We start from the raw sequence: 12,557 nt of genomic DNA on the forward strand, positions 1-12,557 counted from the left end.
ACACACATACACCCACACATACATACATATAGTAATTGGACTAAATGACTGCTGTAATTTTGCACAAATAACTTCCAGACTTGTACATAAAATAAAGGTATGGGAAATCTCGGTCGAGTTTGTTAGTAAGCAAATTCAGTCCAACGGGGTTGAAATGGGAAAAGTTTTTCAAAACTGAAAAATCACTTTTACTCTCTTAATATAAAAAAAATTTCAGTTTTAAGTTATTTTTCCTACCAATAGTACTGAGACTTGTGACTGAAACAATTTTTTATACTACCAACCATTAGTGCTAAGGGTAAAAAATAAAGGGAGGGGGGAGGGGGTTCAAAAACAAGAAAAATAATTACGCATTTAGTAGGCACAGTATCAAAATGATCGAACTTGCGGGGGCCACAGACTTCCGTATACCAGGGGTGTATGCGTGTTAGTGAGGCGGTGTTTCTAGCGCGGTGTCTCCTCTGGACTGGCGCGTAGTCTTCTCGTCGTGCACAGGATAACTGTAACATTTGAGCGGTGACCGTAACATTATATGGCGGAGAAATGAAGATAAAGGTGTAATGCAAGTCCCTTAAGTGCTTTCAAGATTCTGTACCGGTCTTTTCATGTATAAAATGTATTCTGAAAACACGCATTTTAGCAATTTTGACTCTTCCTAATGTACATTTTTGAAAACGAAATACGGCAACATAGCTCGGCGTTGGCTTGACTGCTGTTCGTGGACAGACGCCACTCGGACACCTCGAGCAGTAAATCACGTGGTTTCCTGTGCAGACCTGCACACCGCGTGTGTGCCATGTGGGCCGGGGCCTTAAAGATCTCTGCAGCTCCGGGTTATAAAAATACGTGAGCGAGATGAATTGCAGAGGCCTACATCGCGAGGCTGCTGGCGCCTCCTCGTGTCGCGTTGGCCTCCGCCGCTGACAAACAGCCAGAAGCTTATTACTAAATAGGCCGGGAGATCCTTTCCTCGCTGCACTCACATCTTCCCCGGTTGCTCTTTCTTCGTACATTTTAATGTGCTTTGCAAGCGATAAAAACACGTTTCAAACTAATTTAACGTGTAATTATAATTAGCATTACCACTTTAATTAATTTATCGTGTTAATAGTTTTGGTTTTGGAATATCAAAACGATCTAGATGTGCGAATACATAAACTTTAAACCATCAAAATAGAAGCTTTATTTTAAATTAATTAAACTTTACATTCATGTTACTTGCATAATGCCTTTAAAGTTGTTATTTAGTTTATAAATTAATATAATTTCTGTAACATTAATTTAGTTTATTTAGCCACTATGTAATAAACATATATATATATATATATATATATATATAACTTTCTAGTATTTTTTGACGTGACAACGTCTAATAAATCGATGAACGCCGGCTGCACGCTTGAAAAAGTGTCCCGTTACGCTGTGTCCCGTGACGCTCATTGTACGCTTGCGCCGCACCTATCTCTCTTCCACTTGATTGGAACAACCATCGATTTGACTTTTTCGAGGCACATTAAACTTGAAACACTCCCATTCGTTTCCTACTTTTCCTATCATTGTCCTATCCCTAACAGAATAACACAGATTGGAAGAAGTTAAATAGCAAACATGTATAAAAGTTATAGTTAAAATAATATCTTCGTTAAAGTAATAAACATATTTGAATTAAAGATTGCAAATAAAAGTAAATTTATCAATTAAATTGTAGGTTTCATTTCACTCATTCTTTGTATCCATACAAAATAGTAATAATTCAATAAAAATGATTTAATTTTATTCATAAAAGTATGCAATTATTTCATCAATGTTTTGTTTTGTTATGTCTTCACGTTAAACTATCGTCCGTAAACCGACTTTACAGACAACCAATTTTTTTTTAGTGTTTCAATTTTTTTCTGTAACAATAGTAAACCCAATAATTTCTTTTATATTCGTACTGTCAGTTGTTAAACTACATCTAATAAGTATTATTGCGTGTGTGGTAATTGTTGAATGAGCGCCTGTGCAGTTGTAACCATTGAATATATATATATATATATATATATATATATATATATATATATATATATATATTCAATGGTATAAGTGTTAATTCAATCAAATTAAAAATCCGTATTCAATATTTTATAAATACGTGCGTAAAATTAATTATTTAATTTAGTTAATCGAACGAGATAGATTTTAATCAATAAATATGCTGAATGTATATCAAAATGTGTTAATTTTAGTTATTTATTAAATAATATTATAAAAACTGTACATACGGCTACATAACCTCATTTATATCAATACACTTGAAAGGCTTATAAACACAATTTCTGTCACTAATATTCAAAATATTTTTTTTTTTTAATTATATGGACCCCTGTTTAATATCACTCAATAAACTGTATTATTTAAAAGCGCATATGTAATTTTTATTTGTATGTTGCCTTATTTCATCCTGTCAATTTTTTTTATTGCTGCACTCATCGTAAAATTTATTTCTCATAATATTTTTATAACGTTCTTAAAACCTAACCTCACTTATATAAATATACTTGAAAAAGTTTATAAACACAATTTATATCACTAATATTACCAATAAATAATTTTATTTTATAGGCTAGTGTTCAGTATCAATCACTAATGTGTAAGATTTAAAAGCACATAAATAATTTATATTTGTATGTAGCTTTTTTGTAAGTAGCATTTTTTATCTTTGAAAATTCGTTGCATGGTGCGCGCGCATCGACAAAATTCACTGTTTTTTTTATGAGCCTAAAGAAGTATAACTTCAAACATTCGGCTTCGTTAAAGCGTATTTCATCATTTGGGTGGAATAACTGAAGTTATAACAAATACACTAGAGACTAATACAGGACAGCTCTATTCTAACAACACAGGCGAGTGTGTGAAAACTAACCTAGCAGCAAGAGGTGAGATTATATATATATATATATATATATATATAATATATAGGTTATTTGTTAAATTGTCTTATACTTATCTGGTGTCAAATGTGATAAACTTCTCTTTTTAAATAAATATGAAGGACTTAAGGTTTATTTCCCCCATAAATCATTATAATGATTTTAAAACGTTTTTATAAGAGAAAATATTTTTTCTTTGTCATTTGTCATAATGTTAGTACCATGTGTATCAAACAGATACATAGTTGACATTGGGCATATCTAGAGACCGGACAAATTAGCGAATTCATTTCGCGATAGGCTAAAATACAAATCGTTATACCTCACTGCTGCCTCTGTTATTGGCTCACAACTCACCTGGATGACTCTGGGCCAATGAGAAACACACAACCAAAGTTTTATCGAATCACAGGCTGCTACGCTGGAACGTCTCACAAGACAGCAGCCAATGAGTTGGTGGCATTTGACCGAGTGTACGTAGAACTGTGGAGTTCATCCAACAGGTCACTGAACCCGCGAATTTTTTCGGTCCCTAGGCATATCTTCTGCCATCTGTCGGACTTAGGGTGACAACAACGCCATACAAACTGTGAAGTCGCGTTTAGAATTGAATTCTTTTTAGGGAACGACTACGTCTGTAATTATACCGTCAGTATACGTAATAGTCTTCGTATAAAATCTCGTAACATGTAACCTCGCGCCGTGCCTAGATCGGGCGGGGCGCGTGTACCATTGTTGCGCGCAACCCCGCCGCGGGCCGCTAGTCCTGACAAGCCTTCCCGCCTGTCGGCCGCGGGCGACATTGATTTCCGATTGGCCCCCGCGAACAAGTGGCGGTGTTTCCTGCGACTCCTCGGAGGACAGGAAATGTGACGACGGTTGTTTGAAGAACAGGAAGAGAAGCGTTTGAAATGTCTTGCTTTTTTATGTGTAACATCTTATCTCTTGGGGTACGGCTTTTTGGTTGGAATAATTTTGTGAATGTAACGGAAATGTGTAACCACGGTGCTGCCATCTGTGGCGGATAGCGCGAACCAAAGTTCACAGAGCCAAAAGTTAACTTTATAGTATTATCTGTTTAATGGATCTTAACAACAAGGGGAGTATTTTAATAAAATTCCTTGTCGAAAATCAGGTTCAAAGCCGGGGTTTAGTATGTTTTAAGTATTTTTTCTCTTTTATCGTAGCAGGTATATGTAGTTAAAAATTTCGCTCTCGAAATCGAATGATTCGTTAGTCGACATAGCTTCTGTGGCAGCGAATTCTAGCGGCGGGTGCGGAAACTACGCGTGAGTCGCGGTCAGAAATGTAGTTGTAAATAAAAATTTACATATATTTCATTGGCCTCCATATTAAACGTTCTTGGCTGGAGGCGTTAAACTTTGCCTGTATGCTATCATGAATGGAGATAACTTTCAAATATTTCTATAGAAATCGTTAAAATTATGTAGCACTAATGTATTAAAAGTAGAATGAGTGGGTAGGTTCTGGCCTAGGCCTAGCAAGAATGGCCATACCTGTAGCACTGTGTTTTCTGGCGCGTGCCTAGACAAAGAGTAACCATATCTGCATAGTTTTTAATGGGTTTTGGCCAGGATTATGTGGTCAAAATTAATTGGTTACAGTCAAAAGTTTTGTCACGTACGTGTAGTCATGTAGGTAGAGGGAACATATGTGTTCTGTCGCAGACTTAGCCAAAGAGTAACCATATCTGTATCGCTGCTAATGGTTTTGTCAATGGATGTGGTTTGTGTGGTAAAAAAAAATTGTGGTTCTGGTCAGAGTTTTATCGTGGACGCATGGTCATGTAAGTAGAGGGAACGGTTGTGTTCTGGTGCAGACATAGAAAAAGATTCACCATATATGTATAGCTGTGAAGGGTATAATAAAAGTGAGGTGGTGGTGATGTAAGTAGAGGTAATGCGTGTGTTCTGGTGCAAACATAGAAAAAGATTCACCATATATGTATAGCTGTGAAGGGTATAATAAAAGTGAGGTGGTGGTGTAAGTAGAGGGAATGCGGGTGTTCTGGTGCAGACATAGAAAAAGATTCACCATATATGTATAGCTGTGAAGGTGGTGGTGGTGATGATGTAAGATGAGGGAATGCGTGTGTTCTGCCGCAGGCCGAGCGAGGGCGCCCCCAGCGACGGCGGGTCGTGCGGGGCTGCGGTGCGCTGTCCGCCGGCCATCTCGCGCTTGCGGGTGGAGAAGATAGAGGGCGGCCTGATGGTGGCCGGCGTGGTGGTGGCGGCCAACTGCCAGGTGGCGCTGCCCGCCTTCGGCTTCCTCTTCATCCTGGTGGGCATCGTGCTCACCGCCGCCTCGTACAGGTGCGACCACTCTCCGCTCCACTGGTGGATATGTCAGTAGAGTCGGCAAATAGCCAGTGAGATGTATGTTAGGCTCAAACAATTTCAATGAACTAGTCAGACAAAGGTTTATCCTGTGTTATTAATTAATAGTAAAATTCATATATTAATACGGGTACATTACTTGTGTGTTGCAATGCAGATGTTCCAGATATCTTTGTGTATAATTATATTTTTTGCACATAAGGCTGAATCCCGTCTGTGAAGGTGCCTTTTGAGTGTAATGAAAGAATGTGTGTGTGTGTATATATATATATATATATATATATATATATATATATATATATATATAATTGCATAGTTTCCAAACTTTTTTGTTTAAGTTTCGAGGAAACAATTTTTTCATAACATTAAATATTCTGTAAAATCATTGTGATATGGCATTGCAAGAAGCAAGCAAAAGCTTTGGATTGGTTGTTTATATGCTTTGGTCAGTAAAATACTGTAAATGACATAGTTAGGTTAGGGAGAAGTCAGGATTTTTTTTTGCTGCATAATCTGTGGTTAATATTTAAAAAAAAAAAAATTGTTTTAATAGTTCGATAAGTTGCAGGAATAGTTGTACGGTACCAACAATCAGTCAGATAACTGTCTATATAAATGATGGATATCAAAATTTAGTTCCTAAGATCATACTATCTTCTCGGTTGGCAGGACAGACTGCTTGGAATTTACTTCTAGAATAGCCTCCTCCCCTGGCAAACGCCGAACTTCTCATGCAGTTAATTTTTAATTCAGAATCGACTTGTAAAAATAATTTCTGTCAACAATAAAAATCACCGTAAATACAGATGTTCTTACACATGTTTCAACTTACAGACTATTTACTTCCTTATTGGCTGGAAAGAAACACTTGGCCAGAATTCTGAAGATTTGCGTTTAGCTGTAACGCACCTACTTTAATGACTTTTTTTAAAAATGAGATTACTAACGCCCTCGGACTCATGGCAGCAACAAGGGCGCGAACCTGTGGCTCACGGCTTGTGCGCACAGGGTTTCGGGTTTTTCTGTGCAAAAACCTGAATGCTCTTCAGACAGCAACAAGGGAGGCCTGTGCTAGCGATAGTTCCCTTGTGACTGGCGGCCGTCTGCAGCAGAAGTCGTCGCCCTATTCGGCCGGGCCATTCCGCACTGGCTGGCTGTGATTGTGTGCTGACAGTATATATGAACCTAATTAAACCCAGCCAATCTTGAAACACCGACAATGCCACAGGATTTTAACACAAAGTGGTCCGAAAATCTTTTTGTGAAAATGCTTGCCCTACTAATAGTGGTTTTTTAAACGTTAGGTTAAATTTTGTCAGCAAAGTAAGACTTGAAACATAAATTCATCTTACAGTTGTCTTGAAACAACCTGGATGATACTCGACCAGACACAAACAAGGAGAAGGAGTGTTGACACAGTGTGAGGGATCTTGGTGTAGGCCAATGAGCACACACTTTGGTGGCTTTGTCGTGAACAGAGCGGTTGAATCCAGCCTGACGTGAGAACAATCCGCAAGGTCATCTCGGATCTAGTTTTTGGCAAGGGTGTGCATTTTTCACAAAAGTAATTTGAGACAGGCTGACCAGTCAAACATTGCAGCGATATCTGTGTTCCGCGATCTGTTTGATTTTCTTCAGGCACACGCGAGCTGTCGAAAACCAATCGCAGCTCTGTGGGTGAAAGCATATGACTGTGTCCCGAATGGCCGGGCCAATTAAGGCATTTGCTTATCTTGCAAACGATTGCCGATTACGTGTAATAAACCACCGGCGTGGGCGTATATAATTGCAGTTTAACGAGCGGAAAATATCTCCCCTTGGTTATCGGTAGAGATACGGAAATTTCGCGCGTTCCTTTAATCACAAGTTAACATGCAGACCTTAACACTCTCGCACCGTGTCCATGATTGGACCGCAGTTATTTGGACACGCCCCTCTACGACCGTGAGCCAACGATTCCCAGCTAGGAGAGAAGCAAACGGATCAGGTAGTGCCAACTGACAAGGAAAAAAATGTGCGCGTGGAGTCCACGCGCAACACAAATGAAACTACTTGCTTATTATATTATTAGGTATAGAAAACAAAATTGTCTTTTGCTGAGGTCGCAAATAAAAAAATATATATATGCAAGTATGCCAATGTATAAGTATGTAAGTGTGCAAAAGTGCTGCGTCATTACCTCTCCCCTGCCGTATCCTCGTCTCTAGGTTCCCCCACCATGCACCTAACTGTTCCCCTCGCCTCTTGGTTCTCCCACCATGCACCTAACAGTTCCCCTCGTCTCTTTGTTCCCCCACCACGCACCTAACTGTTCCCCTCGTCTGTTGGTTCCCCCACCACGCACCTAACTGTTCCCCCACCATGTACCTAACTGTTCCCCTCGCCTCTAGGTTCCCCCAACACGTACCTAACTGTTCCCCTCGTCCCTAGGTCCCCCCACCACGCACCTAACTGTTCCCCTCGCCTCTTGGTTCTCCCACCATGCACCTAACAGTTCCCCTCGTCTCTTTGTTCCCCCACCACGCACCTAACTGTTCCCCTCGTCTCTTGGTTCCCCCACCACGCACCTAACTGTTCCCCCACCATGTACCTAACTGTTCCCCTCGCCTCTAGGTTCCCCCAACACGTACCTAACTGTTCCCCTCGTCCCTAGGTCCCCCCACCACGCACCTAACTGTTCCCCTCGCGGCCCCCTCAGTAAAGAGGGCGGCGATGCAGGTGACAGAGGGAGTGTGTGTGTGTGTCCCCAGGGGCCCGGGCCAGGACGAGGAGCCCGACCACTACGCGGACCGGGTCGCCTTCACGGGCAACTCGCGCGTGCTGGGGCCCGCCTGCATCGTGGTGGGCGCCGTCATGCTGGCCGCCGGCGCCGGCCTGTGGCTGCTCACGAGGCGCGCGCGCCGGCGCGAGAGGCGCGTGGGCTTCCACTGCCCGCTGCACGGCGACTTCTACCCGCTCAGCCCGGCGCCCAGCGCGCGCAGCCAAGGTCAGTTCCCCCTCTCTCCACCTCTGTCTGCTTCAGTCTACCGAGCTCTTTTCATACGTTGCACAATTAACATTATTTCTGACATATGTAATGAAAGAATTGACAAATATTATATATAATATTACGAACGCGAAAGACAAAACCGTGGGGCGCGCCAGATTTGGCGCTGACGTCACGCGCCGTCCACTGACTTAAGGCATGCCACGCGCGCCTGGCCGGATTACAAGGGTCCTCGTTACCTCCGCTCCCCGCGCATCGTCCTGCCTCGGACTATTGTCACCTTTAGCGGCCTGGGGATTCCGGGCTTACAGAGGCCGCCGCGTGGAGTAGCGTGAATAAGCGTCGCTGTTATGGTTGTTTCGGGGCGTCGGGTCGGCGCGGGATGACGCGACTCGTCGCAGCCGCTCTCGTCGGTTCGAGAAGGGCGCCTCAGGTACTGAAGCAGCGACGCAGGCCTCCACGGGAGTTCCACGACAATTCCGAGAGTTCTTAGAGTTCCGCGAGTGACAGGAAGTGCGACATCCCCTCTCCCTTCCCATGAGAGTGGCGCGACGCGATAAACATTTTTAATTGCGAGTAATTGGTGATTAGGCATTTTTAAGTACGATTATTTATTAGTGATATAATTATTAGTAACAAATAAAACTGTAATAAAACTTAATTGGGCTATTCCTTACGAACCCAGTTTTCTCCCCATATTAGTTCGCAACAATATATAAAATGCATTTGTGCTATTTACCGATAATTTTAGCAGCAATAAAATAAGTAACCACAAAAGAATAAAATAATATAACTATTCAAAAAGGCGTAACTACAAAAAAAAAAGCAAATCTGACGCTACCACCACACACCGCATTCCTCTGGGGGCCGAAGTGCTTGTCCTGAGCGACTTTATTGTTATTTATTGCGTGAGTGCTGCTAGTCTCATCATTATACGTGCGCTATTTTAACTGTTATATACTTAAAGAGATAGCATTTATAAAAATACTAAAAAAAAACTTAACGAAACAATTAATTAAGTTACTTAAATGGTAATTTTTTTAACTCCAAATTTTTATTCAATTTTACTACCCCAAGTAAGTATAACTTTAAATTCACGTACGTAAGTTCACGCACACACCTTTTTTTTTATTCATTTCAAGCAGCATTCGTTTTGAGATGTTCGTAATATTATTTAAATAACGCTTGACTTTACCAGCAAAATTTTCCATTTTGTAGGATGTATGTCCAATGCGGCGAGAAAACATTAGTATGATTTTGAAATTAATTGAGTAATTCGCTGTTGGTGCTTTACCTGTTTCGTATCTTATAAACTATTTCATTAGTATCTACCATGTTTGGTTTTGATAGTACATATTGGCGTATTTTCCAACGTGCAAAAAAGTTGCTAACAAACAACTTTACTGTCATGAAAATAGTTCCAGAAAGAAAGTTACGGCATTGATTCCTCAATTGTGTGCTTTAATTAAAAACAAATGTTTTATTGAAATTTTATATCATATTATTTTTATAATACATGTGATTAATTTTATTGTATTAACGTATGGTTTCTAAAAATAAACTATATATGCAAGGAGATCGTGGCTTTTGTAGTTTGTGTGCGTTTGGATAAATCAACATTGTTGGAGTCCATAAAAATTTAAACCTTAAAAAATTTAAACCTTGATAAAAAAATATTTTTAAATCCATTGAAACATTGGTTGTAGTGTAATTTGCTGGCTGTATAGTAAAGCTGATAAAATTAACATTAGTTTCATATTGTGCTTTAAGGGCGTTTTCCCCCCACAACCCTCCATGGTGAGCGCATCTCAATGCTCGCGCCTGTAACCTCTGTGACCTTGGCCCGCCGTGTGGGTACCCCTGCGATCCGCACTGCCGTGACCCGCAGTACAGCCGTTTGGCGGGTTGCCCTGTGCCAGGCGCATAACTCACCGCAACCACCACCACCCACCCCCACCCCCGCTCTTATTCCTCCGACAAAATGGGAGGAAAGAATAAAACGTATTTTGCACCGCCACTGGCTTACTTTTACCATTTCAGTACAGACACGATATTATGGTTTCACATTTTCACCAATGTCAATGTAAAAACAACAAACAATAATTTTTATTTAAATTGATGTTTAGCATGTCACTAATATTGTATATGAATAAAAACATTGAGTGAAATTTGATAAATATCACATGCTACGTATCAAAACTTACATGACGTGTATTATAATTTTTGCAACCCGATTTTTTTTTTTTTTTTTTTTATGGTTCGGCGTGCTGAACATTTTTAAATCGCTAACGAACTAGCCATCCCTCTGTTGATTGACTTTAATCTTTAGTTTACCGTTGGAAATGTCTGCGGCCGGTGACGTGTTTCGGAGCGCATTGCGGCCACAAGGCCCGGGGGGGGGGGGGGGGGGGGGAGGGGAGACCTCACTGTCTCTAGCAAGAGTAAGATGGTCGCCCAGGGAGGCAGCAAACATCCGAGTGGAATTTTGTACGTTTTTTACGCGATAACGTTTTAAAAATCGATGAACGCCGGCTGCACGCACGGAAAAAGCTCGACTCGTTGTCACGTTCCGCCTGAGCCGAGCGTGCAAGAACCGGCCAACCGCCTTGCGAGAAAATCTTCTATAATATCAAACAGGTTTAGGCGGGCCTTTTTAACTAATTGTTCGTGATTATATTTAAACAAATTATTTAAATTAAATTTGCAAAAACTGTAAATAATATTTGAAAATTAAAAAGTATGCAATTTTTCATCAATGTTTTCTTATGATGTTATCACGTAAAATTATCGTCCGTAAACCGACTTTACAGACAACCTCTTTTTTTTTTTAAGTATAACTCTTATTTATACATCTTTTTTATAGTTGGTAACGTCAATATCTTTGAAGTTATACTTCTTTAGGCGCGTTATGGAAAAATAATGAGAGTGAATTTTTTAACGATGCGCGCGCAGCATGCAATAAAAACTGACAGGTGGAAAAAAAATGTTATATAAAAATAAAAATTATAAATGTGATTTTGAATCATATACTTTAGTGATAGCAATAGTGTTTCTATACTTTTTCAAGTGTATTTATATAAGTAAAGTTAAGATTACGTATGTATAATTTATTAGCATTAAAATTTATTCCATTATTGAATTAATAATCAAAATTAATCAATTAAAATTAGCATTCAGAATATTTATTTCCATTATTAATAAAAAATTAACTTGAATATTTAAAAAAAATATTTTTATACACAAGTTTATATTAATATTAAATACCAGGTTTTTATTCAATTTTTTTTTAATTTGATTGAATTTATACTCTACCAATCGTATATCTGATACCACCTCAGGTTCTTTATTATTTTATTTCTATTTATAATTTTCATGCAAAATAATTATTCGGTTTTTTCACTACGCCAAGTAAGCATAACTTCTAACGCGCATGCGTTAAGTACAAGCACCCTTCCCCCCCCCCCCCTCCCGCGGAATTCAGTAGAAAAGGAATTGTACAGCCACCTCATCAGCGGTAACTCGCACTGCACGGCTCGGTTAGCGTGGCCGCTACCCCCACCCCTACTCGCCCCTGTGGCGGGAAGCAGGCCCGGCACGCTAGCGGCAGGCAGACCCGCAATCTGAACAATAAACCACGCGACACGAACCTCTTGGCGTGCCTTCGTTACCGTTCCCCCTCCTCCACCCTGTCGCCCTGCGCGGTCACGTGACCTCTCCTTCCGCTCGGGGGTCGCCGGACTCGCTACACACACCTGCACATTCGTGCATTTACATGAAACTAGTGTTCGCAGTAATGCTCAGTTCGGATTATTACCGGGGCGTTTATACTTTGTCCTGTTCCAGTAGGTACCTATAAGAGTCAAATTGATTTGTGAACTGTTCCCTGAATAACGTTCCAGTATTAACTGAGCATATTAATAAGCATGGTAGACCAAAACAAAGTCCAAGTATTCTACATTCGTTAATTTTCCCATTGTCGAATGAAATATCAATTAGAATATAACATTTTACACCCAATTTTCGTAATAATTACTCAGGATTATCTCGCGTGTGCAGAGAATGGCCGCAGCCATGTAGATGTGGCTAAGCGGGACTGCGTGGCGGTGTTGCAGGCAGCAAGCAGCCCGCGCCGTGGTCGCTGTTCTGGCGGGGGGCGGCGCGGGGGGCGGGCTTCACGGCACCGCCGCAGTGCCCGCACAGCTCCGTGTCCAGCACCCGGAGCTCCGTCAGCAGCGCCGCCGCCAGCCCCTGCCCCACGCCGCTGCCCTTCCTCGTCACCTCGGGCTCCGTCAGGTAACACTG

At 40.8% G+C, this 12,557-nt stretch overlaps 1 protein-coding gene across 2 annotated transcripts in view; it reads left to right on the plus strand.

Annotated features, from left to right (window-relative positions):
* Window positions 1-12,557, plus strand: part of LOC134535237 (uncharacterized) — a 93,086-nt gene that overhangs the window by 65,469 nt on the left and 15,060 nt on the right. For both annotated transcript variants that reach the window (XM_063374304.1, XM_063374303.1), the window contains exons 2-4: window positions 5,039-5,245; window positions 8,020-8,255; window positions 12,368-12,548. In XM_063374304.1, coding sequence (XP_063230374.1) covers window positions 5,039-5,245; window positions 8,020-8,255; window positions 12,368-12,548 — 624 coding nt within the window. The remainder of the gene's footprint in view (window positions 1-5,038; window positions 5,246-8,019; window positions 8,256-12,367; window positions 12,549-12,557) is intronic.

The sequence above is a fragment of the Bacillus rossius genome, chromosome 8 (genome assembly GCF_032445375.1).
Source record: "Bacillus rossius redtenbacheri isolate Brsri chromosome 8, Brsri_v3, whole genome shotgun sequence".
In the NCBI taxonomy this organism is placed as follows: Eukaryota; Metazoa; Arthropoda; class Insecta; order Phasmatodea; family Bacillidae; genus Bacillus; species Bacillus rossius.